The sequence below is a fragment of the Staurois parvus genome, unplaced genomic scaffold, assembly GCF_062004578.1.
Source record: "Staurois parvus isolate SC_StPar_1 unplaced genomic scaffold, SC_StPar_1.0 ptg000470l, whole genome shotgun sequence".
Classification (NCBI taxonomy): Eukaryota; Metazoa; Chordata; class Amphibia; order Anura; family Ranidae; genus Staurois; species Staurois parvus.
This window is the reverse complement of record NW_028318266.1, coordinates 834,561-862,533: the sequence shown is the minus strand read 5'-3', so window position 1 is coordinate 862,533 and position 27,973 is coordinate 834,561. Positions and strand designations below refer to the sequence as shown.

At 45.8% G+C, this 27,973-nt stretch overlaps 1 protein-coding gene across 2 annotated transcripts; it reads right to left on the bottom strand.

Moving 5' to 3' along the window:
• Nucleotides 1-9: 9 nt before the first annotated feature.
• GLTPD2 (glycolipid transfer protein domain containing 2) lies at nucleotides 10-17,173 on the bottom strand. Of its 2 annotated transcripts, none has more exons than XM_089689337.1 (4): nucleotides 16,981-17,173; nucleotides 11,471-11,556; nucleotides 2,818-3,005; nucleotides 10-1,485 (listed from the first exon to the last, which is right to left on the bottom strand). In XM_089689337.1, the coding sequence occupies exons 1-4, from the start codon at nucleotides 17,087-17,089 to the stop codon at nucleotides 960-962; spliced, it is 909 nt and encodes a 302-aa protein (XP_089545463.1). In that variant the 5' UTR covers nucleotides 17,090-17,173; the 3' UTR covers nucleotides 10-959. The 2 variants fall into 2 exon arrangements, with proteins under 2 accessions (XP_089545463.1, XP_089545464.1); XM_089689338.1 differs by having other exon boundaries at nucleotides 11,471-11,553.
• Nucleotides 17,174-27,973: the final 10,800 nt, after the last annotated feature.

Below are 27,973 nucleotides of genomic sequence, written 5' to 3'. Positions count from 1 at the left end.
TTGGTGGCATAGGTCGCATCACTCTTTTTTTTATTTCACATGGCTTTGTTTATATATTCCTTCACATTTACAAGCAGATCAAGCTATACAGTAAAAGTGACAGTTGCAGGGGTAGGGAAAGACCATAAAACACTGCTTCCAATGGTCAGCTTTTCATTTAATTAAAAACTTTATTCCAAAAGAGAACAAACTGTTGCTTAAATTGAGTAAAAAGTGTTAGCTGAAGTTGGGCTTTCATTTTTGTTTCTCCTACTTAAAGTGGAACCAAAATTGAACTGTTATAGGAGAAGTCTAAAAATCCTAATTGTGCCTAGGCTGTGACTTAAAAATGTACCTTAGATTTAAATACCGCCTTTAAATATACAGTAGCCGCGCACATCCTGGTAAGTGAGGGTGCCTAGGCATTCCTGTGCTTACAGCCTCTTAGGTGTACATCTACAGTGTGAGATCTAAGGTACTGCTGCCTCTAACTGCTAGGCTCAGGTGATTTCAACTTTAATATTTTATGTTCAACATTATCCTGGGTGCAGTAAATGACCAAACCCCTATGTAAAGCCTGGGTTTAGGATCTGGGCTCTTCCTCAAGGAACTGACTCTATGGTACAACCACTTATGGAGGAGCAAATTATGACCAGCCTTATCTGCAGCAATGACCTTTTATGTGCAAGGACTTCCTGGTGTGTGGTTGAAATTCTTCTTGTTTTGAATAAAAATATATGAAGTTTATTGGAGGTATTTGATGGAGATGACAGGTTAATTTTAATTGACATTAAAATCCATTGTTGGCCTCTTTTGGCCAGGAAACCACAGTTGATCAAAGAGGCCTTCTGATCCCATTTTGAAGAGAACATTTTTGCCTCCTTGCTCCTGCGCTTCACCCAAGTTTGACATATGCCAGAGGACATTTGGTAAGTAAATAAATTATCTCAAGCAAAATAGATGTCCTTCAGACTTGGTTTTCATGGTAGGTCCAACATGTTATTGATTGTATAGAGCTCTTGCGTGATGTTGTAGACTTTAACTATGGAATCCACTGTGGTCAAGAGGACAACTTTGGCTTCCTTGTGGTCCTGGACACATACTAATTTGTACATCTTGTCCAAAGGAGGCAGAGCCAAAAATGCCACTTCAGCTATCTGCCGAATGAACCAACTGTGGTAATGCGACAAGGTCTTGTGGTAGGCATCGGCACACATTTCTGAAGTCTGGTCCTGCCCGGGACTGGTGCCCACTTTGTAAAGAAAGACTTCCAGCCATTTAAGGGCTCTGTGCATGCGCAAAAGTGTTCGGCAGCCTGAGGGCACGCGATTGGAAGGTAGGTATTTAAAGTTCACCACCTCGTTCTCCAATTCATATTTTATCATGGAATTGATTGTTTTGTAGCTTTTCCCATTCTCGCCATCTAGATATCCCTGCAGGATGTTGATTTTGGTCATTGTTTCATGAGAAATAAAGCCGAATACAGAACCCATCGAATCCATTAACCTAAGATAGAAGTGGAAAATGTCAATGCACAGACCCATAGCTCCCATCTGCCTGTATTATCCTGCAGGAGGAGGACAGACCCATAGCCCCCTTCTGTCTGTATCACCCTGCAGGAGGAGGACAGACCCATAGCCCCCTTCTGTCTGTATCACCCTGCAGGAGGAGGACAGACCCATAGCCCCCTTCTGTCTGTATCACCCTGCAGGAGGAGGACAGACCCATAGCCCCCTTCTGTCTGTATCACCCTGCAGGAGGAGGACAGACTCATAGCCCCTTCTGCCTGTATCGCCCTGCAGGAGGAGGACAGACTCATAGCCCCCTTCTGTCTGTATCGCCCTGCAGGAGGAGGACAGACTCGTAGCCCCCTTCTGTCTGTATCGCCCTGCAGGAGGAGGACAGACTCGTAGCCCCCTTCTGTCTGTATCGCCCTGCAGGAGGAGGACAGACTCGTAGCCCCCTTCTGCCTGTATCGCCCTGCAGGAGGAGGACAGACTCGTAGCCCCCTTCTGCCTGTATCGCCCTGCAGGAGGAGGACAGACTCATAGCCCCCTTCTGTCTGTATCGCCCCGCAGGAGGAGGACAGACCCATAGCCCCCTTCTGTCTTTATCGCCCCGCAGGAGGAGGACAGACCCATAGCCCCCTTCTGTCTGTATCGCCCTGCAGGAGGAGGACAGACTCATAGCCCCCTTCTGTCTGTATCGCCCTGCAGGAGGAGGACAGACTCATAGCTCCCTTCTGTCTGTATCACCCCGCAGGAGGAGGACAGACTCATAGCTCCCTTCTGTCTGTATCACCCTGCAGGAGGAGGACAGACTCATAGCTCCCTTCTATCTGTATCACCCTGCAGGAGGAGGAAAGACTCATAACCCCCTTCTGTCTGTATCACCCTGCAGGAGGAGGACAGACTCATAGCTCCCATCTGCCTGTATTATCCTGCAGGAGGAGGACAGACTCATAGCCCCCTTCGGTCTGTATCACCCCGCAGGAGGAGGACAGACTCATAGCCCCCTTCTGTCTGTATCACCCTGCAGGAGGAGGACAGACTCGTAGCCCCCTTCTGTCTGTATCACCCCACAGGAGGAGGACAGACTCATAGCCCCCTTCTGTCTGTATCACCCTGCAGGAGGAGGACAGACTCATAGCCCCCTTCTGTCTGTATCACCCCGCAGGAGGAGGACAGACTCATAGCCCCCTTCTGTCTGTATCACCCCGCAGGAGGAGGACAGACTCATAGCCCCCTTCTGTCTGTATCACCCTGCAGGAGGAGGACAGACTCATAGTTCCTTCTGTCTGTATCACCCCACAGGAGGGGGGGTTGATATTTAACTCACTTGATCAGTTCTCTCCATCCCTCTAAGTAATGTTCCAGTAATATCTCATTGTTGGTTGTCACACTGTGATGAAATGATTGCAACATTTTTCCGATCTGGAAATTCTTCCCCTTGCAGTTCTTCTTGGAGTTTTCTACCACTCGAAGGTAGAAGGACTCCTCCTTAAAGGACTCCAAACCCTTTTCCTGCTGGAAGAAAACAAAATTTTGTGACTCTTTCTGACAGCCATGGAGTAATCTCACAATTTCAAGATGTTCATGTATTGTAGTGATCCACATGAGAAGCTGTTTTGCCTTATGGTAAAACATTTTATCCGTTTGCTTTGAAGCATGAGGTACCAAGCAGAACCGTTAGGTCCAATACACCAAGCAATATGGGAACATAGTATCTGTTTACTAAGGGGATAGCACCTTCCTCAGCTTACTTTCCTCACTCTGGAGACTTTGTCAACATATTTAACTACCTGCCGACCACAGATAGCCGAATGACGGCTGCACTGCGGCCGGCCAGTTCTGAGTGGACGTCATATGACGTCCTCCCAGAACGCGCTCTCCTGCGTGCCCCAGGGGGCGCGCACCCGGCGATCTCCGTGATCGCTGTGTCCTACGGACACAGCTGATCACGTGATGTGGTAAAAGGCCAATCACAGCGGCCTTTTACCACGTGATCAGCGGTGTCCAATGACACGCTGATCAGAGGGAAATGCAAGTGTCGGTTCTCGGCTGCACTTTCCTCACGCTGTCAGATTGTGAGGAAAGTACTGCCGAGAACCGGCAGTTGTCAGAGCGGGGATCGGCACCGATCATCAGGGCACTGATGATCAGTGCCCTGATGATCGGTGCCCAGCAGTGCCACCCGCAAGTTCCGCCCACCTGTGCCCAGCAAATCACCCACCTGTGCCCAGCAGTGCACCCACCTGTGCCCAGCAGTGCCACCTACCTGTGCCCAGCAGTGCCACCCACCTGTGCCCAGCAGTGCCACCTACCTGTGCCCAGCAGTGCCACCCACCTGTGCCCACCCACCAGTGCTGCCCACCAGTGCCACCCACCAGTGCAGCCCAGCAGTGCTGCCAGTCAGTGCCACCAGTCAGTGCCCAGGGGTTGTGCCAGTCAGTGCTGCCAGTCAGTGCCCAGCAGTGATGCCAGTCAGTGCCGTCTATCAGTACCCATCATCAGTGTCACCTATCAGTGCCGCCTATCAGTGCTGCATATTAGTGCCGCTTATCCGTGACACCTCATTAGTGCTGTCTATCAGTGCCGCCTATCCATGCCACCTCATTAGTACTGCCTATCAGTGCCCTTTAGTGCTGCCTATCAGTGCCCATCAGTGCCGCCTATCAGTGCCCATCAGTGCTGCCTCATCAACGCACATCAGTGAAGGAGAAAAAATACCTGTTTGAAAAATTTTATAATAGAAACAAAGAAACTTTTTTTTTTTTTCAAATTTTTTGCAGTTTTTTTTATTTATAGCGCAAACAGTAAAGCGCCCAGTGGCGATTATATACCACCAAAAGAAAGCTCTATTTGTGAGAAAAAAATGATCAAAATTTCATATGGGTACAATGTTGCATGACCGCGCAATTGTCAATCAAAGTGCGGCAGCGCTGAAAGCTGAAAATTGGCCTGGTAAATAAGGGGGTATAAGTGCCTGGTAGGCAAGTGGTTAAAGTCTTTTTAAAGGCCAAGACTTTTGTTTTGGATAGAGTGATGATGGTATAGAACACTGGTCAGGGTTTTTTGTGCCGTTTATGTCCTTGACCATTGTCACCAAAAGTGAAAGTGAAGGGAAAATCCAACATTTTGAGTTGTCACCAGAACACCAGTAGAGGGGAAATCTTACAATAGAGACACCTGTTATGGTGACAACTGTCTACAAAGAAATGTAAGATTATTATTACTTCTGGTTGTGCCTGTAAGAGAGAAAGTGAAGCAAAATCTCCCCAATGGGGCACAGATAGTAAAAGAGAATCTGTCAGGTGTTTTATTCATGTCTCACTGTATCCAAAATGAAAAAATTTTTGCCTTTGATCAGGGGCGGACTGACCATTTGGAAACTCGGGCACTGCCCGGGGTCAGCAGGGGGCCCAATGAGATGCCCCTGGTACCTTTTTCATAGGCTTTTTTGAGTTTTGGCAAGTACACAGGGGCCCCATGATCCCCTATTGAGGGCCTGGGGTCAGTAGGGGGCCCCATGAGATGCCCCTGGTACCTTTTTCATAGGCTTTTTTGAGTTTGGGCGAGGACACAGGGGCCCCATGATCCCCTATTGCCCGGGGGCCCCATGAGTTGTCAGTCCACCCCTGCCTTTGATAAACTGATAAATTAGATCTGACTACACTAGGGAGCAGGTGGAAGCTTGCCACTGCTGACCTTTGCTTAGTAGATCTGTAACTTCGTTCAGGATGTCTTTGGGGCCTAGGATGGAAGAACATTGTGCGTGGAACCACCTGACTGGAAACAACTGGGAAATGGCTGGTTGTGATGGTTCTGTGCAGGGGTGGACTGACAACTCATGGTGCCCCCGGGCAATAGGATCATGGGGCCCCAGTGTCCTTACCCAAACTCAAAAAAGCCAATGAAAAAGGTACCAGGGGCATCTCATGGGGCCCCCTACTGACCACGGGCCCTCGGGCAGTGCCCGAGTTTCCAAATGGTCAGTCCGTCCCTGGTTCTGTGTATTAATACAGAGTGTTCTGCACTGACTATGTACCATGAAGAGAAGGTATTGCTGTATGTGCCTGAGTTGATGCAGTAAAGCGTTAAAAATCAATTGGACTGGACATTCTGGATAACAGGCCTGGAAGCAGGTTGCAATTTAGTATAGTTAGGTGCATCTGCTCTTCTGTTGAATTGACCTCTGAACCAGCAGTGCTCCTTAAGCATTCAAGGGGCTACACAAGCAGTCAAGCTAAAAGATGCCATGTGGTGCTTCAGCTGTTCTGTCTAAGGGACAGGAGCTACACCGGGCCAGAGATTCTGTCAGCTCTGCAGGGGCAGGCTCAGAGGTGGTTGACGCCAAAACAGCTTGAGCCAGGAATGGTTCTTTGTGACCATGGCACCAACCTTCTCTCTGCCCTCCAACAGGGACACTTGACACATGTTTCATGCTTGGCACACATCCTGAGTTTGGTGGTGTAATGTTTCTTAAACAGGTACCCAGGCCTACAAGATCTTCTGAGGCAGGCCAGAGAGGTCTGTGGTCATTTCTGCTGGTCATACAAGGCCAGTGTTCAGCTGGCTGCAATTTAACCTTCCCACCCACCGACACATTTGTGACATTTCCACCAGGTGGAACACAACATTGGCAATGCTGCAGTGGCTGCACATGCAGCAGAGGACCATCAATGAGTACCTGAGTGAGTATGGCACAAGGACAGGTTCAGGGTAGCTTGGCTTCTTTTCACCATGCCTGTGGCTGCTAAAAAGGCTATATGCACTGTCCTGTCACCATCTGAGGAGGCCACAAGGACGGTGAGCCACGACAATGCATGCATCAGTGACAATATCCCTCTAGTCTTTCTGCTGAAGTACACGCTAAGTGGAATCATGGACAGGGCACTTGAGGCAGAACAACAGGAGGAAGAGGAGGACTTCCTTTCCTCTCGAGGCCCCCTTTATGCAGAGACCATTCCTACGGGGCTGCAGAACAGACAGGAGGAAGAGGAGGAGGATTGTGGTAGCGTGGAAGTAGAGGATAACATATGGCAGTCTTCAAGGGATGGTTTTCAGTCCGCATAACACAGCCACAAGTAGTACATGGCTGGGAGGAGGTACTTCATGACAATGTCATCCTCAGTGACCCAGAGGACTCAGAATCTCATGCCTCCCCATACTTATGCTGCATGGGCTACCTGATTCTGCAAAGTCTGTGAAAGTACCCAAAGATTCATGGTATCAAGGAAAGGGATCATTACTGGTTGACGACCCTTCTTGATCCATGGCAAAGTTGCAGAGCTCATCCTGCCTTCTCAGTGGGAGCAGAGGGTGAAACATCTTGAGGACACCTTGAAGAAACATTTGTTTAACATCTTTAGAGACACTGGGAGGTTACCATTTCCTTGACGTGTTTCTGAGGTTTTGTTCGGTCAAAGGAAGAACGGTGGAGAAGATTCCTTAAAATAATTCTTTAGTCCTCAACGCACAGGGCTGTTAGGGTTAAACACCCATCGGCAGCATCTGTATCCTATGGTACAGGATTCTCTTGGGGCATGAGAAGACTTGGAGACCTTTCCAACTGAGCATCTACGGGGTTACTAGGTCTTGAGGATGGATCACTGGCCAGAACTTGCTCAATATGCAATCAAGCGACTGGTCTGACCTGCATCCAGCATGCTTTCCAAATGGAAATTCAGTGCTGCTGGAGGTTTTGTGACAGATGAAACAGTGAGCCTGTCCACAGAGTCCATTTACCAGCTAACATTTATCAAAATGAATCAGTTCTGGATCAACATCAGCTATCAAGCCCCTGATGCTAATGTAAATGTGTTAGGGATCGGGGATCCCTGGAAGACTGCCTATGCTGCCATGTTTTTGGTTTAGAGCACCACCAACACCCAAGGCCCAGTTTTTCTGCACCTATTTGACAGGTTCATCTAATTACAATTTTTTTATAAACTGTTCTATTTTTTAACAGCAGGGTCCATTCCTGCACCCAGCAAGAAAAACTGTGAGGGGTTAAAGAGTTTAGGCACCACTAACACCCAAGGCCCAATTATTCTGCTCCTGTGTGACAGGGGCATCTAATTTCAAATTTATTTCCTAATTTTTAACAGGAGGACCCATTCCTGAACCCAGCAAGAGTAACTGTGAGGGGTTACAGTGTTCAGGCACCACCAGCACCCAAGTCCCAATTTTTCCGCACCAGTGTGACAGGTGCACATTATTTCAATTTTTTTTTAGAGCAGTGCCAATCCCTGCACTCATCAAGAGTAAATGTAAGGAGTTACAGTACAGAGGCACCGACACCCAAGGTCCATTTTTCAACACACTGTATGACAGATGCATATAATTTGAATTTTTAAAACAGGGTCCAATCCTGCACTCATCAAAAATAACTCTGAAGGGTTATAGTGTGAAGGCACCACCAACTGTTCGCCCGCCAAACACCCCACAATGCACTGCACTCTCACAATGCACAGTCCCCACGCCACACTATATAAGACAAAAGGGAAAATACTCCCGCTTTAGGCCTGGTAGGACTTTTAAGGGAAAGAATGGGGGGGAAAAAGTGTGGGGTTCCCCCCTAAATTGATCTGAGCACAGACCTGGCAGGACAGGAGAGGGGGGGGGACAAACAAGTAGCCCCCCTCCCTGCGGCTGACCAGGTCACATGCCTTTGGCATGGGGACGTTGTCCCTGTGTTGATGGGGACAAGGTCCTCTTCCCCACAACCCTTGCCCAATGGTTGGGGTCTGTGGGCAGGGGATCTCATGAGCTTCAGGGTACCCCTTTAAATAGGGGGCACCCTGATGTTGCCCCCTCTTGTGAATGAGTAAGGGGTACTTGTACCCCTACCCATTCACTAAAATGGTTAAAACTGAGAAAAAATAAAGAGACCAGACTTTTGGAAAAAATCCTTTAGGGCTCGCTCACACTTGGCTGTTTTACCAACGCTTGCCAAACGCCCCTATAGCATTTGGCAAGCGTTGGTCCAGCGTTCGCGGAGCGTTTTTTAACGCTCGGCAAACGCTCCGCAAATGCCGCATGCACGGTTTAGCGGAGTTTGCCGAGCATTAATAATGCCCCACAAATGCCTATAATGCAGTTTGAGTGGTGTTACCGCTCCGCAAACGCCCCGCAACCGCGTCGCAAACGCTGGCTGGGCGCTTGCGGAGCGGCACCATAGACGAGAATAGGAAGCTTCAACGCCTCCTGACTCGACCAGAGGCGTCTGTTTTGCCGCGACGCAAACGCTCCCATTAGAACAGCACCATGTGCTGTAATGTGCAGAATTGGCAGAGGCATTTGGGAAGCGGTAAAAACGCTTCCCAAACGCCTCTCTGCCGCCTGCACACAACGCTAGTGTGAACGTAGCCTTAGTGAACAAAAAACTGTCCTTTATTAAAAAAAAAAAAAAGACGTCATCCATTGTTGTCACAACGACTCGCTAAAATAAAAAAAAAAAACAACGTCCACTGACCCGTTCGCACCTGTCGAGCATTGGCTGAAATCTGAAATTTGCGAGTCAGATGAAAACAATTGGGCAGAGTTAGCAGTGATGTCGCTGATAGCTCTGACCAATTGCTTACGACTGACCGCCAACTGTCAGAACTGCCATCAACAATTGGGCAGAGCTAGCAGCGATATCCCCAGACTGGTACTCTCTACCGCCCCTCTGAAAAGTGATCTACAATGGATAACTTTCCAGAGGGCTGTAGAACAGTGCCTGCTAGGAATTGACCAGGCTATACTGCCGCCTCCTGAATGCCTGTTGTGACAGGAGTCACTTTGGGTGAGGGGCCCATGGAACACAGCCCCCTTTGGAGGTGTGGGGAGACCCCTTTCTCAGCTCCCCATATCCCTCCTATGTGTAAGTCACCCTGTGCCTGTTAGGGGTACAGGGTGTAATGTCCTGATATTGTGTAGACATGTATAGGTGGGGTGTAGGGGTTGTTCATTGTTTACTGCCATGTGGTGCATCCCATTGTTCTATTGTGTGTCTTGCTTGGGAGCAAACTATTACGGGATGTATGTGTTTGTGTATTGGCTTGGTGGGGGGTGTCTGCTGATGTGTCTCTGGTTGCTAGATTTGGTTTGCCACGCCCTGTGTCATTATGCAGGGAGGTGGGTTGGTCCCTTGAATGTTTATATCTTGTGTCTGTGTTAAAATAAAGCAGTCTATTTCCTGATTTTACTTCGAGTGGTGTCCGTGGATCTGTGTTCGGACAGGGAAGCGGATATACCCTAGTGCAGTCGGGGTCCGGTTCCGTTACACCTGTTTTTTGTTTTTTCAGCTGAAAATGTTTTCTTGTGTGGTCGCAGCTTGACTCCGTTCACCTGACTGGGTACACTTGGCAGCAGTACTTTGTGTCGTGCTTTGTTTGTATGCAACAATGCAAAAAATGAAAGCAGATCTTCACCCTTTCTGCATACTTCCCACTTCTCCACCCTTCCTCCCTTCCTATCCTTAACCCCTTGGCATCGGCGCTTCCTGGCCCTTTAAGAGTTTTGTGATGCCGGGAGGTGGTTTTAGGGTCATGTGACCACCATGATTGGCTGTCACAGCGGTCATGTGATTGGAAAGCTCCCGATTGCAAGTAGCGATTGGGACATTTCTGTAAGGCGCTGGAAAATGTGGCAGGAGCATGCTCTCGCGGCACATGTTTGTTCACATTGGATATGCAAATATGCGGCCTCTTGGTGTCAAGGCCCAGCCACCAAGAGTCCACTTATTCATGTACCGTCGGCGCAAGGAGTTAAATAGAAGGCTTTTTTAGGAAAATGCTTTAGGCCAGGCCTTGTGCACACCGAAAGCCTAGGTGAATGCTGTGTACTATGTACCCTTTGCCTCTTGTATGTATGTCACATATCTCAGGAGGCATTGTCACTCCATTGAGTAAAGAAGGTAGAGGGGCTGGGCCCAGCAGCACGTCATCGGTAGGCCGGCCAGCTGAACCCGGAAATGCTGGTGTTTACCAATGACGTCATACCTAAATATGGTGGCATGGGACTGAGCATTTACAGAAGAGGATCATAGTGGGCCAACTCTGGATCCACTGGGTGGGTGAGTATCTATATGGTGCGGAATTCAACCCCTGGTAATCAGGGGTTTAATAGAAAAAAACTGGTGGGTGGAGACTGAGGCTCTGCTTTAACAAGCAAAACGAATACAGAAAAATAGAATAATGGTTAGAAAACTGGAAGTAAAAAAAAAGTCATCAGAAAAAGAATAGATAAGGAAGATTGTGATGGAGTTAATTAGGGCTCGTCAGGTTAAACTATAGGCTATTAAGGGGTTAAACAGGAGCACATTTTCAAATAAAAAACTAAAAAAAATTTTACAGGTTGCTATAGCTGATATCATTTGCAGACTGAAGCTCCTACCTGTGATCTGCAGATGAAGGAAAAAGAAGACACAAATGTAACAAAGGTCTGAACGATGTTTATAAACACTGTGTCGGATGGCATGTTTTTACCCAATATTTACACAGTCATTCCTGGTTTTCATTTTGACAATAGGGATTTGCCTGCATTCATGAGGAGGGAAGTGGCAGAATGCCAGGATGTAGCACACATGCCCTGTGCACTTAGATTAACAGCACAAGGAGCCCATCAGCAGTGCAAGGTACATGCTGATAGGAGGAGAGAGCAGAGTGATGAAGAAATTAGCTCATCGGTCTGCCGTTTCTCCTTTCACTGTTCATTCACAGAGAAAAATCAGGTCCTCTGCCCTGCCAGACAGGGCAGTGCTGTGCGGCAGAACTGTGTAATTCTCAGAACCAGGTGGACAAAAATACTTATAATTTGGCAGCTAAAACAGTTCTCATATATGTGTTTAATATTTTAAAAGTAACAAATCCGCCAACAAATGGAGGTCTAAAAGTGAAATGAATCAATAATAAAGTAAATATAAGCCTTAGATTTTTCTTCTGTTTTTCTTGCTTTTTGCAACAGAATAAAACATCGCTGAGTGTAAACCCATAGGGAAGGCTTACCCATTCATCTGCCTGAGCGAGGGCATCATTCTCAGTCTTGACACAAGGTTTCCCATCCTCAATGCACTCAAAAAGGGGAGTATCTGCTGTGAAGACAAAGAAAAAAGAATTGGCTCCATTGGTGGAAAAGCAAAAGTGTAGGAAATAATACTGAGCTCCCTGATTGCCAAAAGGCCCTTGGGTGAGGTGATACGGGTCTTAGGCAGGGGCGGGCTGACCATTTGGAAACTCGGGCACCGCCTGAGGGCCCGGGGTCAGTAGGGGGCCCCATGAGATGCCCCTGGTACCTTTTTCATAGGCTTTTTTGAGTTTGGGCAAGAACACAGGGGCCCCATGATCCCCTAATGCCCGGGGGCCCCATGAGTTGTCAGTCCGCCCCTGGTCTTGGGTGATGATATCATATACTGGTGATCCAGAAAAAAAAACAGTAAAAAAAAAGTATAAAAAAAGAGACTCTTTCCCATATAAAAAAGAGTGATGGCCTGTACACTCGATAAGAAAATTGTACGTAAATTTCCATCCAAGGAACGGCGAGCCAATTATCTGATCGTTAGTACAGAGCATTGGACAGCCGATTCTGACTTTCTGAATGACAAAAACTGAGGGTGCAAGCTAGAAACTTTTCATCATAATGAACGCAATGTCTGATTTTTGTTGAATGTGTATAGTAATCATACAGAAATAATCAAACAGAGAAAAATGTACATGATCAGAAGCATAGAACGACCCTACGCTTTCTTTTCTACTATGCTAGTTCGTAGTTATGTTGGCCTTTGTTGGCCAAGAATTTTCATTTCAATACCATTCCGACTACATCATGACACACTTTCGTGGAAAATTGGACTGTTGCTTGTCAAATTTTCTCATAGTGTATACCAGGCTTTAGACTCTTTTTTTTCTTGTCTTAGCATGTTCCAGTTATTTTCAGGCATTGGAGCTTATCACTTGCGCCAGCTTTCCAGAAATGGACTCAGGAACTATGCTCAATAATGAGGCTAGAAAGATTACCATCCTATATTTATGGTCAACACACTCAATTTAAAGTGTTACTAAACCCTGGATCCTGCATTCACTATATCAGGTCTCCCTGGACCCTGTATTCACTATATGTGCTCTCCCCGGACCCTGCATTCACTATATCCAGTCTCCCCGGTCCCTGCATTCACTATATCCGCTCTCCCCGGACCCTGCATTCACTATATCCGCTCTCCCCGGACCCCGCATTCACTATATCCGTTCTCCCCGGACCCTGAATTCACTATATCCGCTCTCCCCAGACCCCGCATTCACTATATCTGCTCTCCCTGGACCCTGCATTCACTATATCCACTCTCCCCGGACCCTGCATTCACTATATCCGGTCTCCCAGGACCCTGCATTCACTATATCCGCTCTCCCCGGACCCCGCATTCACTATATCCGTTCTCCCCGGACCCTGAATTCACTATATCCGCTCTCCCCAGACCCCGCATTCACTATATCTGCTCTCCCTGGACCCTGCATTCACTATATCCACTCTCCCCGGACCCTGCATTCACTATATCCAGTCTCCCAGGACCCTGCATTTACTATATCCAGTCTCCCTGGACCCTACATTCACTATATCCGCTCTCTCCGGACCCTGCATTCACTATATCCGCTCTCCCCGGACCCTGCATTCACTATATCTGGTCTCCCCGGACCCTGTATTCACTATATCCACTCTCCTCGGACCCTGCATTCACTATATCCAGTCTCCCAGGACCCTGCATTTACTATATCCAGTCTCCCTGGACCCTGCATTCACTATATCCGCTCTCTCTGGACCCTGCATTCACTATATCCGCTCTCCCTGGACCCCGCATTCACTATATCTGCAGTCCCCGGATCCCGCATTCACTATATCCGCTCTCCCCGGACCCCGCACTCACTATATCTGCAGTCCCCGGATCCCGCATTCACTATATCCGCTCTCCCCGGATCCCGCATTCACTATATCCGCTCTCCCCGGACCCTGCATTCACTATATCCGCTCTCCCCGGACCCCGCATTCACTATATCCGCTCTCCCCGGACCCTGCATTCACTATATCTGTTCTCCCACAGTACACAGAACATAGAAATGCAATTATTTCAGTAAATATAAACTGCTAAATACCTTTTCTCATCAGCAGTATATGGCAGTCTTGTGACTTCTATCAGTGTCCAGCAGAGCACTGGTTAAAGCTTATAGTTGAGGTTTCATTCTCCCCTCATTGTCCTATGGGGCTGCATAACCACTGACCTTTTGGATAGCGCTGATCACTTTGCTCTAGGAGGATGCAAAACCCCTGACCTCTGTTCACCAAATGGGCTTACGTATTTTCTGAGTCAATGACCTACGAAAACTATGAAGATCAATAAAGTCAACGTGCCCATGCAGGGCAAAGGAACAGGTTCATCTTAAAGTGGCTCCCATCGGGACCCTGCAAGAGATCTTTTATACTTACCACTCACTCACAGGTCTATCCTAACTTCTGTCTGTTCCAGCAGCCAGAAGTAAGACTCTTCAACATTCCATACTTCCGGGTGTGTTGGTTGCTTGTGTCCCCTGCTACATGCAGTGGTTCCATCCTCCAACCTCTACATCAATACAGGACTCTCTAGCAACATAGGGCTTGGAGGATGGACCAAAAGCATGCAGTGGGGGGTACAAGTATCTATCACCCCTGAGAGGGCTGAATGTCAAAGAGTCTTATGTAGGCTTTAGCACTGGAACAGAGGGAAGGAAGGAAACATGGGCCATCAAAGGGGTGAGTATAGTACCTCTTCTATTTCACATGCTCACCTTTCATTTGCTTCCCTAGTACATGCACAAGAAGAAAATACCTAGTACTTTAGTCACGCACTCCCCTTCCTCCTATGAAGAGGTACTGCTACTTGATGATCGGCTGTTTAGACCCCCAGCGCTGTCACAGGGAGTGAGCAGAGTCTTCAGTCCTTTTTAAGATCTTGTATGGGCACAACCAGGGTTGTGGATAAGGGGGTACCACCAATCCCCCTGTATGGGGCCCAAACCAGCAGGGGGGCACAGGCAGCTGGGTAAATCGTATGTGGGCAGGGAGGGTGACCGGCACTGTGAGGAGGCGAGGACAATTACTGGAACCAATCCCCTGTATGGCTTTCCCTGCAGTAGCTGAAAGTTGGCTTCTTCTCCTCTCCCTCCCGCTGGCTTTCAGCTGCTGCAGAGAGAGCCATACAGGGGATCGGTTCAAGTAAATGCCCTTCTGCCATCACCCTCCCTGTGCACCAGGGGTGGACTGACAACTCATGGGGCCCCCGGGCAATAGGGGATCATGGGGCCCCTGTGTCCTTGCCCAAACTCAAAAAAGCCTAAGAAAAAGGTACCAGGGGCATCTCATGGGGCCCCCTACTGACCCCGGGCCCTCGGGCGGTGCCCAAGTTTCCAAATGGTCAGTCCGCCCTGCTGTGTTCCCCCCTGCTGCCCAGGCCCCCATGTGTGCCCACCCCTGCCAGTTTCTCTCCTTTCCTTTCCAGAGGCGACTGCAAGCACACAACAGGATCCTTCAGAATGGAGAGTGAGGTAGTGGACCAGTAAATATGTCATGTTCCTTCCTTTCCTGAATGAACACAATGAGTGATCGGTACTAATCACTCACTGTGTCTATTCATAACTGAAGTATAGTAAGTTTTGTTTTTTTTTTTGGGGGGGGGGGGCTTGTCAGGTTGACTGTATGGGGCCCAGTGGTTTCACTTTGGTTTTATAAAGTGCTTTTATTAATCTCAAAGAATGCGCACTCACACATTAGAATAATATAAATACGCTTTAGTGTATGCCCAAGCCCTCTGTCTGTACTTGCCGTAAATCCGAAATGGCGTTGTGACGTCAGGCCCCTCCCCTACGCGTTATGCCACAGCGTCACGTGGCTTCATCAGGGGGAATCGATTTCAATCAAATTCAATTAATTGATTCCTCCTGATGAAGCCACATGACACTGTCGCGTAACGCATAGGGGAGGGGCTCTGACGTCATGACGCCATTTCGGATTTACGGCGAGTACAGACAGAGGGCTTGGCCATATACTAAAGCGTATTTATATTATTCTAATGTGTGAGTGCGCATTCTTTGAGATTAATAATAGCACTTTATAAAAAGGATAAGGCAGTATGTACACATTTCTTTGCATGACATCTTAATATACGGAGAGGTGGAGGCAGTACATAGACCCCTGCAGGACCAGGGGAGGTATACCGCATCCATCCACTGAGGCACATCCCGAACAGGAAGGAGCGTGGGAGACCCCCAGTGGGAGAAGGGTGGCAGTACGTCTATCCATCAGATCCTGGAGATATCCTTCTCAGCATGGAAAATGCCATTTGGTCCTTTTAGGACAAAAAAGCATTATTAGCCTTACCTAACAGTTTGGCTATATGTGAGGTGAGCGCATATTTATTTCTCAGCACAGCAAGAGTTTCACGTCACAATTATTTGCACAGCAAGATTGGAAGCACAGAGTGGACTTTTTGATCATTTCATATAATTAATTTAATAGTTATATATTTTCTGCACTTTTTTAAGCACTATTTAAAGCACTTTTTTGCACTATTGATGTGGCAATTTCTCTAAAATATAAGATTGATTTATTTGTTGGTAATAATGAGTATTTTATGATATTTATTATATTATCATAACACTATAAATGTATTTAAATTTATTTTATATTTTAATGAATTTTATAAGTTATCACAAATTCACTGTGGAGAGCGAAACAAATATATATTTTTTATTAATGTTCTATTTACACAGTTTTATGAGTATGTGTTTCAGTGTTGATGCATCACTATTATATTTAATTTATTATTATTATGGTAATTTAATTTAATTTATTTCATTTGTATATAAAATACCACATTTTAGCTCACAAGCATTCTATCACAAAGTAAATACCTAACTATTTCAGACATTTTGTGAAAAATAGAGAGAGCAGAAGCAGAGAGAGCAGTATGTGTTGAGATGACCGGTCTTTTCTGGTTGTATTCACTATGGATCCCATCATGAGCATAATGCGGCGCGTTCTACCATTTTTTTCCTTCACGCCAAACCTACAACTGACTGCTCTGGTGTACCGGGTCCATTTGAATACATGGAAATCGCTGTGCATGCATTTTTGATGAAGAAAAAAGGCTCTGGACGGTATCTGGATATGGACCAGCCCAAAAAATGTGTCTAATCGCAAACGCGGTTACACGCGTTTGAAACGCGGTTACACGCGTTTGAAACGCGGTTACACGCGTTTGAAACGCCGGTAAATTCTACTCCTGAACGTGATTTTTGTGCTTTCAAATAAGTGCCTGTAACCTCAACTGCCTGTAAAGGACTGTAAAGGATGATGTGTACATGGACACATAGGAAAACATAAAGGAGAGTTCAGGGGCTGCTGAAAAAAACGCCTAACAGCTCCTAAAGGGGCCCCTGGACGAATCGTCCCTGGAACTTACCATAGCAAAACAGATACACCAAAGGTTACTTACGGAGCCGGTTGATGCTGAGGTAGAGGAAGAGGAATATCAACAGCAATGGGAGGGCGAGGCGAATGATTTTTTTTTGGTAACCCATGTACGTAGGGGATGAATTTGACATGATTAGCTCCGGGGCTATGAGTTCTCCATGCCGGGACAGCCGTCGTTTCCTGATCCTGTGACAATCACTTGTGTCTTTCACAATGCGACTGACACAGATAAGGATTCAACCTTTACCCCTCCGATCGGCAGGGTCAGCCCTAGTGGGAAGAGATATATACATTTCATTGATTTGTTCAGTGAGGTACAACTCATCACTTTGGCTTTTCACATGGACTCAATTCTGGGCACCTGCATACTCCAAGTAGCTCTTATTTTTTCACTTTTTCTATATATTGCCTAGTTTTATTTGCTGCAGTTAGAAACTCTCCTAATGCCAACTGAGGACTCTGAGCAGCTTGGCAAATATAACCTCTTACCTTGGCTTTCTGTGTGCTTTGAGAGCCGGGCCAGTGCAGATATAGCTTTGTCTACATTTACCCTGTCTACGATTGCACTGTAACTGCAGACCAGGACTAAAGGTGGGAATACATGATTAGAAAATCGACTAATCGGTCATCCGACGACTGAGAGGCGTTTGTTCGTTGGTCAAAATCGTGGCCCACATTAACCCCCCTGGCGGTATTCCCGAGTGTAGCTTGGGGTTAACTTTCAGTACCAGAAGCGGTAACCCTGAAATACACTCGGGAACAGGGGCGGACTGACAACTCATGGGGCCCCCCGGACAATAGGGGATCATGGGGCCCCTGTGTCCTTGCCCAAACTCAAAAAAGCCTATGAAAAAAGGTACCAGGGGCATCTCATGGGGCCCCCTACTGACCCCGGGCCCTCGGGCAGTGCCCGAGTTTCCAAAACGGTCAGTCAGCCCCTGCTCGGGAATACCCTGCAGTGTTGCTCCAGGATCCCTCCAGCACTTACCTTGTCCTGCGCTCCCGCAATGTCCCTCCTGCAGCGTCCCCGGCCATCTCCTCCAGCTGATGCCGGCATCCATCTTCCGGGTTCCGTTCCCTGCGAGCGTCGGGACATACGGGGAGGCGGAACTGGCGGGAAATTCAAAAATTTTAAAAAGTGACATTCACTCAATCCACTAAAATCACATAGTATAACATTCCTGTATCAAACCATTTCACATACATTTTGTCCCGAGTGCTTTGTCCGGCGCTCTGCCTGCATTTTTACTGTTCTTTCTGCCTGGAAACTGAGAAACGTCCATGGTGACCAAAAAGTGTCCCTTTAGGTTAAAAGCGGTTTTAGACCGGCTAGAGAACAGCGATAGTAAATCAGAACCACTTGCAGAATTGAGTGATAATGATTCGTGGGGAAATTTGTCATCAGACACTGAAAACGATTCTGCGACTGAGCTCAGCGATGTGCAAACTTGGCGCTATATTTCAAATTTCAGTTTTTTTGGTTTGATTATATTATTGAATTACATTTATTATTATTATTATTTTTTATGATTATTTATTATATTATAATTTATGATTTCGTGTTTCAAGTTTTATCATCCCCGGGATGTTTACTAGACTCTTGTTCGGACAGATTTCAGTGAGTTATTCCTAAAAATTACAGCCTACAATAAAAAAACAACATATTTACATGCAAAAAAAGTACCGCTTTGAACACAGAAATATGGACATAATCAGACCGCTAGGGAGGTTAACCAATCTAAAAAAATTGTTTGTCGGGCAATATGTAGTGTTGCCGTCTTCCGAACAAGTGGAAGTGATGCGGTGTGCATGTGACCTTGTAGCCTTCCGGCCAGAAAGAGCGATATACACAACAATTCCCAGCAATGAGTATAATATCGTTTATTACATGACCTATATACATAAATAGTGATACATAAAATATAATCTGCAGAATTCTGGATTCATCATCTCATTAGGCCAATCTACTTTTAACATTTGGATTTTTCGTTCGTGTTTACGAAGATTCCTTGGACATAAACATTATTATTATTATTATTATACAGTATTTATAAAGCGCCAATAGTTCGCTCAGCGCTGCAAGTGGTTCTAATTTACTATCGCTGTTCTCTAGCCGGTCTAAACATCCGGGTCATCTTCTGTTTCCGCTCATGCGTGATAGCGCTTGATAGATTTTTTTCGTACTGCCGCATAGAAAATCGGTAGTTCATATGCGAAATGCCAACATTTTTCTCTGTTATTCAACCGGATTATTTTGTTCACAATATCGTTATCGGTTTAAACATCCTGCTCACCAACGAAGAGAAAATCGTTCGATCAGTGGTTCCGCGAAATTTTTTGTGCAATTTTCTTATCGTGTGTACGGGGCATAAGAACAAGGGTGCTATATAGTCCACATACCAGCTTGATTCAATGGAGTTGATGTACTAAAGGAATAGAGGCTGTTCATCTAGTAAAGGAAATGATCTTTCTGCAAAGTGAATATTAGTAAACGTGGCTATTCTGTGTTACTTTTGGGGTTGATTTACTAAAGGCAAATAGGCTGTGCACTCCAAATGCACTTGTTAGTGCACTGAAAGTGTAGTTTCTCTAGATCTGAGGGAAACATGCAAGAAAAATAAAAAAAACAGCATTTTTGCTTGCACATGATTGGATGAAAGAAATCAGCAAAACTTTGCCTAATTTTAGAGCTTCCCCCAGTATATCTACCTGTTGTAAATCAACCCATTTGAATGCCCAATCATGTGTGAGCAAAAAAAAAGAAAAAAAAAAACACAGAATTTTTGCTAATAAATAATAGGTTATTCAAAGTGATGACAGGTTCACTTTAGTCATGTGCAATTGCTCTACTTCTTTATTAAAGGGAAAGTTACAAACCCCATCATTTATTTTTTGCCATCTGTGTCCCATTGGGAGTGATTTTCCTTCAAGTGATATTAAAGATTATTTTATTAAAATATTAAAGAGGTTATATTTACCTGCTCTGTGTGACGATCTTGCACAGATTGGTCCCTTGCCCCCTCTTTGGCAGACCTGATGTGATGCAATCTGCTCCTTTTTCCTCCGGGTGCCTCCGTAGCTAGCCATATGGGCACCATAAACACACACAGTGCCTATGGCTCCTGCTGCTCTCAGCATCTCCTGTGAAACCAGATTTAGGCCTGTGCCCCCCCCTGGGCCTGACTACCAATATTCCCCAGAGCCTGTCCACTGGCCATCCCACCAAATCTACCCCTGGACATCCCACTGAATTCTTCAGTGCAGCCACTTTTATTTAACATGAAAATGAAAAGTGTATTCCAAGTCATTAGTGCTTTCAAGACTGAACAGTAAAGAATTATATTTTGGCCAAAGAGCAGCAAAGAGATAGCCCCATATATATTTAGCAAAGAGACAGCCCCATATATATTCAGCAAAGAGATAGCCCCATATATATTCAGCAAAGAGACAGCCCCCTATATTCAGCAAAAAGATGGCCGACCCAGCAAAGAGACATCCCCAAATATTCATCAAAGCGATGGCCCAATTCAGCAAAGAGACACCCCTAGATATTCAGCAAAGGGACAGCCCAATCCAGCAAAAAAAAAACAGCCCAATCTAGCAGAGATGTGAGATGGGGAAACAGCTCTCATGGTTTGAACACTGATTGTGTGGAAGTAAATTAATGTTTTGACTGACATTCTGCGGTTTAGCCACAAGATGTCACTGTTTTTCTAACACAGCCTCAGACTGCATAGATATTTGTATATTCATGAAGAGGTGAAGTTTTCACACAGAGTTAGAGTGAACAGGAAGAGGAGACTGCAGCCATGTTTTGAATGATGCTGAATGAAGGGGCCGTGTGAGCTGAGAATCCGATGACATTCCCTCGGTAACCAGAGCTGAAGCTAAGTGAAGCTGATCGTGTCCAAGACACTGATCCTGTTCAGAGAAAGGAAGATTGCTGCCAGGAATGCTGATGAGAGCAGAGGAACAACGCAGCATACACTGCAATATCGCAAGCTTGTTGGAGAGACATTTGTTCTGTTCAGAGTCACCAGCGGGTGAAAGCAGACCCGGGTCGGTAAGATTGTGCACGCACCTCATTTCAGTGTTGGCGCCTAGAGACTGAGTCCAGACCTATAGTTAGTTAGGGTCTCTGTTTGTGTCAGGCCACAAGTGTTGTTACTGAATATTGGAAGGACTCCACCACTTAAAGTGACATTTCACATTGGAGAGCTGATAAAATCCTACAAACTCAAGCCAGACTGACGTTTTGCTCAGAAGGAATACTCAGGCACGTGCTACAGGACCAGTTATGGGAGGGGGGAATACTGTAGATTTGTGTAAGATTGTAAGCTGTTGTGCTGCACCGCAGGCTAGCCCATACCGTACACCCATACACTGATTCCTGCTCTTTTAGGGTAATAACAGGTAAGGTGTGGCAGCTTAGTTGTGCCCGCCAGTAGGTCAATTACTACACCTTCTACCTTCATCCATCAGGAGGCGCCGTGCTGTGCAGCACAAGGGTCTCAGCCTCTGCGCTGGGTGTATGTAAATATATTGTATATTTCCAGCATTTGTGGTTGTGTTTATTTGCCACATCTAAGTAAAATTCTGTTGTGGCAAAAGCTGGTGTTGGGGTTGCTTTCCTTGTTCATGACTTCACTGTATCCTGGGGAGCCCACCCCGGTACACGGCTTACAGAGACCCCCCCCCATATATTTAGCAAAGAGACAGCCCAATCCACCAATGAGACAGACCATTGCATCAAAGAGACAGTCACAAAGAGCCCAATCCAAAAAAAGACAGTCACAGCACAGGCTCACGTCCAGCAACATTGTCAATCAGTTTATCATCGGGATGTCTAACAATCTGTCTCCAGAACAGTCCACAGTGAGCACTGAGCAGTCCTGTAGGTGACACGCGGCGCAGCTCTTCCACATGGCTGAGCTGCGACTGGTGTGGCACCCAAATCAGCATCTGGTTTGCAGGGAGAGGTGTAGTGCAGCCAGAACTAAGCGAGATGCATTGGTTTTCTATTGGATTAAGATCCGGGGATTGGGCTGGCCACTCCATAACGTCAATCTTGTTGGTCTGGAACCAAGATGTTGCACCTTTACTGGTGTGTTTGGGGTCGTTGTCTTGTTGGAACACCCATTTCAAGGGCATTTCCTCTTCAGCATAAGGCAGCATGACCTCTTCAAGTATTCTGATGTATTCAAACTGATCCATGATCCCTGGTATGCGATAAATAGGCCCAACACCGTAGTATGAGAAACATCCCCATATCATGATGCTTGCACCACCATGCTTCACGGTCTTCACAGTGTACTGTGGCTTGAATTCAGTGTTTGGGGGTCGTCTGACAAACTGTCTCCGGCCACTAGAACCAAAAAGAACAATCTTACTTTCATCAGTCCACAAAATGTTGCCCCATTTCTCTTTAGGCCAGTCAGTGTGCTCTTTGGCAGATTGTAACCTCTTCAGCACACGTCTTTTTTCCAACAGTGGGACTTTGCGGGGACTTCTTGCAGATAGCTTGGCTTCACATAGGCGTCTTCTAATTGTAACAGTCCTCACAGGGAACGTCACACCTGCTTTCATCTTCCTGGAGCTGATTGTTGGCTGAGTCCGCGCCATTTTAGCTATTCTTCTATCCATTCCAATGGTAGTTTTTCGCTTTCTTCCGTGTCTTTCAGGTTTTGGTTGCCATTTTAAAGCATTTGCGATCATTTTAGCTGAGCAGCCGATCATTTTCTGCACTTCTCTATATGTTTTCCCCTCTCCAATCAACTTTGTAATCAAGGTACGCTGTTCTTCTGAACAATGTCTGGAACGACCCATTTTCCTCAGAATTTCAGAGAGAAATGCTCTGTAATCAGCATGTACACCATTTGCTGCCTTCCTTCCTTAAATAAGGGCAATAATTGCCACCTGTTTATCAAAGAATGAATGACCTCACTAATAGAACTCCACACTGCTATTATTTTGAACACGCCCCTTTCAATGAGTGATTCAATGACACAGAATCAGCAGCATGCATGTCATGACTGTTGGGTCTGTTGGATTTCTATTACTCTACTACACCTGCTAGTAAATTATTTGCCATGTAGAAATATCATTTCTACCAAAAACAGTGATTGATCCGGTTAGTGATGTCTGACTGCTATTATTTTTAAGACAACTGTACATTTATTTTGGTTTGGCACATTTCAGTTGAGGGATATAGTGTACACTGTTCCTTTTTATAACTTTCTATTATTAAATTGCAAACATCTATGTGCACCATGTAAATCTTCATGAGCTCTTTTGAGCAGTCTTGCTTTTTTCCTTTTCTCCTTCCCCTTTCTAAGTGGTGTATACTTGACTGAGAAATTCCTGGCGCCTGTTGTGCTTCCCTGTAATTTACACCGTGTGGGGTCATTGACAACCTATGGACATGCTTTATTTCCTTGTTTTGGTAGTTTCTCATACTGAACATTAGTTTCCCCTTGAAGGTTTTCCTAAAAATTGAAACATGTTGGAGTCATAAGTAACAAAATTTGACTGTTGTAATAGAAATGATGTAACATATTGTAACGGACCCCGGACACCCACGACTGGGTATCTCCATCAAGAAGCTGGTTCTCAGGCTCTCGAACACAAGACCAGTGACTCTGGCTATTGTTACCCCAAGATCCAGACGACACCAGATTTGAAGCGAGCCAGAAGGTAGACTAGTTTATTTTACCAAAGATACAAGATATATACACTCAAGGGACAATCCCCCCTCCCTGCATAATGACACAGGGCGGGGCAATCTACATTTAGTAACAAGAGACACACAGGTATTCAAACTTCACACCAGCAAACAGTCCCATCAGGAGGGAGGGGTGCTGGAGGCACCCCCCCCCACTAAGCTAATACACATAAACACATACATCCCATAATAGTTTGCTCCCAAGCAAGACAAATAATAGAACAATGGGATGCAACCAGATAACACCAAACAATCCACAACCCCCACCCCACCTATCTCCTAGACATGTCTACACAATATTAGGACAGATCACCCTGTACCCCTAACAGGCACAGGGTGACTTACACATAAGAGGGATATGGGGAGCTGAGACAGGGGTCTCCCCACCTCTCCAAAGTGAGCTGGGTTCCATGGGCCCCCCACCTAAAGTGACTCCCGTCACACATATGTATGCAAACTGTTGGCGCTATATAAATCCTGTATAATAATAATAATAATGTATGGAGGGTGGTTATGATGTAGTAGAGAATATTGGGCCAGTTGGGGCCATGTATACTCTCAGCCTTTTTTTTTAATGGATGTTCTATTTTATGTTATTTCTAATAAACATTTAGTTGGTTTATTAGTTGTGTTTCATTTAACCACTTGCCGCCCAGCCACCGCATATAAACGGCGGCAGGGCGGCACTCGTAGGCAAAAGCACGATTTAAAACGGCTGCCTTCAAAACAGGTAGAAGGCGCGCACGAGGCGCGCTCCCGCCGTACCTGTCCCGCGGGTGTCAGCAGCGGGTGTCAGCCGCCAGGTCACGGCCGGTTTTTACCGGCCGTTTTCCCACGATTGACGGTGATCGCTGACAGAGAGCAGGGCTGCATTGTTTACACGTAGCCCTGTTCTGTGTCAGTTCTCTGACAGCTTGTGAGAAGCTGCAGAGTTTCTCTCCCTCGATCAGCTCCCCCCTCCCTCCCCTGTCCAGTACACACCCCCGCCCCCTAGTAAAACACTCCCCTTACACTGCAAATTCTAAAAATGTTAACCCCTTCCTCCCCAGTGACATTAGTACAGTTTCAGTGGTTTTTTTTCACTGATCACTGTATTGGTGTCACTGGGGATGTCAGTGACCCTAAGTCGGTTCCCCCCCCAGTGTCAAAATGTCCGCCGCAGTCCCGCAGTCCTGCCATAAGTCGCTGGTCGCCGCCATATGTCGCTGATTGCCGCCATATGTTGCTGATTGGCGCCATTATTAGTATAAATAAAAATAAAAAATTCCAGTATCTTTCCCGCCATTTGTAAACGCTATAACTTTCACGTAAACCAATTAATTTACACGTATTGGGATTTTTTTTAGCAAAGACATGTCGCAGAATGCATTTTGGCAGAAATTTATGACTTAATTTGATTTTTGCATTTTTTTTTTACTGGACATGTTTTATAGCAAAAAGTCCAAAATATTGTTTTTTTTTCCTCAAAATTGTCAGCCTTTTTTTTTATAGTGCAAAAAATAAAAACCGCACAGGCGATCAAATACCACCGAAAGAAAGCTCAATTTGTGGGGAAAAAAAAGATGTAAATTTCATTTATGTACCATATTGCATGACCGCGCAATTGTCCGTTAAACTAGCGCAGCGCTGTATAGCAGAAAAATGGCGTAAATTGCAGTATCTATCCCATAGTTTGTAGACGCTATAACTTCACACAAAGCAATCAATATACACTTATTGGGATTTTTTTACCAAAAACATGGAGCAGAATACATTTTGGCCTAAATTTATAACCAACTTTGAGTTTACTATATATTTTTTATAGCTGAAAGTAAAAAATATTGTTTTTCTTCCAAATGTTTGGCCTTTTTTTGTTTATAGCGTGAAAAATAAAAAGCGCACAGGTGATCAAATACCACCGAAAGAAAGGTCTATTTGTGTGAAAAAAAGGACGTAAATTTCGTTTGGGTGCAGCATTGCATGACCGCGCAATTATCAGTTGAATTAGTGCAGCGCTGAGTGGCAAAAAGAGGCCTGGTCATTAAGGGGGGTAAATCCTCTGGAGCTCAAGTGGTTAAGCGGTGCCTAAAAAAAAAAAAAATCCCAGTCTGTGTTTTTTACTATTTGAAAATGTAATTATCCGGTATGTGACACCTTGGCATATATCAGACCTAATTGTGATTCATACTGAACCTGCTAAATCAGTGGTTCTCAACCTTCCTAATGCCGTGACCCTTTAACCTCTTGCCATCCGCCTGCTGTTTATAAACGGCAGGGCGGTGGCAGTCCAGGGGCGGGTTGCCATTCATAAACGGCACCCGCCTTTTCTAGCTGTGCGCGCTCCCTGGGAGCGCGCACCACCACGATCCGGTGCCCGTTGTGTCCTCCAGACACAGTGAAACACCGATCGTCGGACGGGACCTCTGTACGAGGTCCTGATCATGTGATCACTGATTGGCGAATCAGTGATCGCATGCAAAGTAGTAAGCAAGATGTCACTTGTGACATCATTGCTTACTACGTGTGAAATCTGTGAATGATCGCAGAGATCACATGGTACAAGGCTATTCACAACATCCTTGTACCATGTGACAAGCTGTGACCACTCACAGCTCACTCAGTAATTCTCAATGACTGCAAGAATGCAGACAGAGAGAAAGAGAAATGATTGCTTTTACATCCTATATGGGTGAAAGAGCAATCAGTGTAAAAAAAAAAAATAAAAAAAAAATCTTCATCACCCCCCACAAGTAATACAGTGTCACCATGGTGGCACTGTACTGCTAGGGTGACAGTATGTAAAAAAAAAAAATAAAAAAAAAAAAAAATAATATAAAAATGTAAAAATTTTTTTTAAAAATTATAATTTTTGGTTATAAACTAATTTGGATTTTTTTTTTTTACTAAAAAAATAACGGAATAAGTTTTGGCCAAGATTTATGATGAAATATTATTTATTTGCAAAATTTTATTAAAAACACTTTTCAAAATTTTTGGACATTTTCATTTACATAGTAAAAAAAATAAAAATCCCAGCGGTGAATAAATACCACCAAAATAAAGCTTTATCTGTCTCAAAAAAATGGTAAAAAATTCATATGGGTACAGTATTGCATGACCGCGCAATTGTCATTCAAACTGTGATAGCGCTGAAAGCTGAAAATTGCCATGGTCAGGAAGGGGGTAAAAGTGTCCGGACTGGAAGGGGGGGAAAGTGTCCGGACAGGAAGGGGGTAAAAGTGTCCGGACAGGAAGTGGTTAATACAGTTCCTCATGTTGTGGTGACCCCCAACCATAAAATGATTTTTGTTGCTACTTCATAACTGTAATTTTGCTACTATTATGAAACGTAATGCAAATATCTGATATGCTGGATGTATTTTCAATAGTTCCTTCTGTGATTGTATGAGAACATTTTTGTGCCCGTCCCTTTGGATATTTTCGCATGAACTGTCATGACCATCCCTCGGCAGCGGAGTACTAACGATCAGATTATCAGAAAGTGTTTTTTTTTTCGGCACCAGAATTTTCATTTCGGTGCAGCACTACCAACAACACGATCAAGTGATCAGCCACGGACGGGGGAAGTGGATTTCAATCAATATTTGGAAGATACAATCTGAGATTATCGACCACATCTCTGTTCTCACTATGCAATCTCATAAATTGATGGAAATCTAGTACAATTGATGGAAAAAGAATCTCAGTGCGGTCAATCGATGCAAAACGGTCGATCATTTTGCGCCCTGGTCAATCGACTGGAGGAATTTGATGGGAATAGAAGTTAATCTGATTGCCAATTGGATCTGATAGTAAAATTGAAGTGACCAGTATTCCCCCCCACCCCCCAGGGATATCAGCCCTCTTCCACACCAAGTCATCTGTCTGACATGTGCTGTGAGGAGATGCCTCCGTGGGAGGTGAGTGGCTGTAGGGCACACGCTCTGTGGGTAACCAGATCCCCCCTCCCTGGAGACAAAGGGGGGCCCGGCTCACATCTATCCAGCTGTTGTGAGCAGCTGCCCGCCCGGGGAAACATGCAGCAGGTGCAAGAGCAGCCAATGGGCGGCAGCAGGGCACCTCCAACCCGCCCCTTGCAGGGGAGGAGCCTCCAGCCTGGCCGGCCTCTCATAATGCACAGGGAAGAGGGAGCGGGCCAATCAGTGTGCTGGTGTTAGTTCAGCATGAGAGGCTCGCAGCAAACCAGGACTGCAGGACACCCTGCCGAGCCCCTCCGGCCGCCCTCACCACTACCTCATAGAGTCTATCTGCATGTGGGCGGACCCGCCTGGAGACGGATAGAGGAGCGGAGTCT

Coding starts and splice junctions, on each gene's coding strand:
- GLTPD2 (XM_089689337.1), bottom strand. CDS start 17,089: ATGTCAAATTCATCCCCTACGTACATGGGTTACCAAAAAAAAATCATT. Junction 3,006..11,470: donor TCGCTCAGGCAGATGAATGG/GTAAGCCTTCCC, acceptor GTTTTCTTCCAG/CAGGAAAAGGGTTTGGAGTC. Junction 1,486..2,817: donor GGATGGAGAGAACTGATCAA/GTGAGTTAAATA, acceptor CTTCTATCTTAG/GTTAATGGATTCGATGGGTT.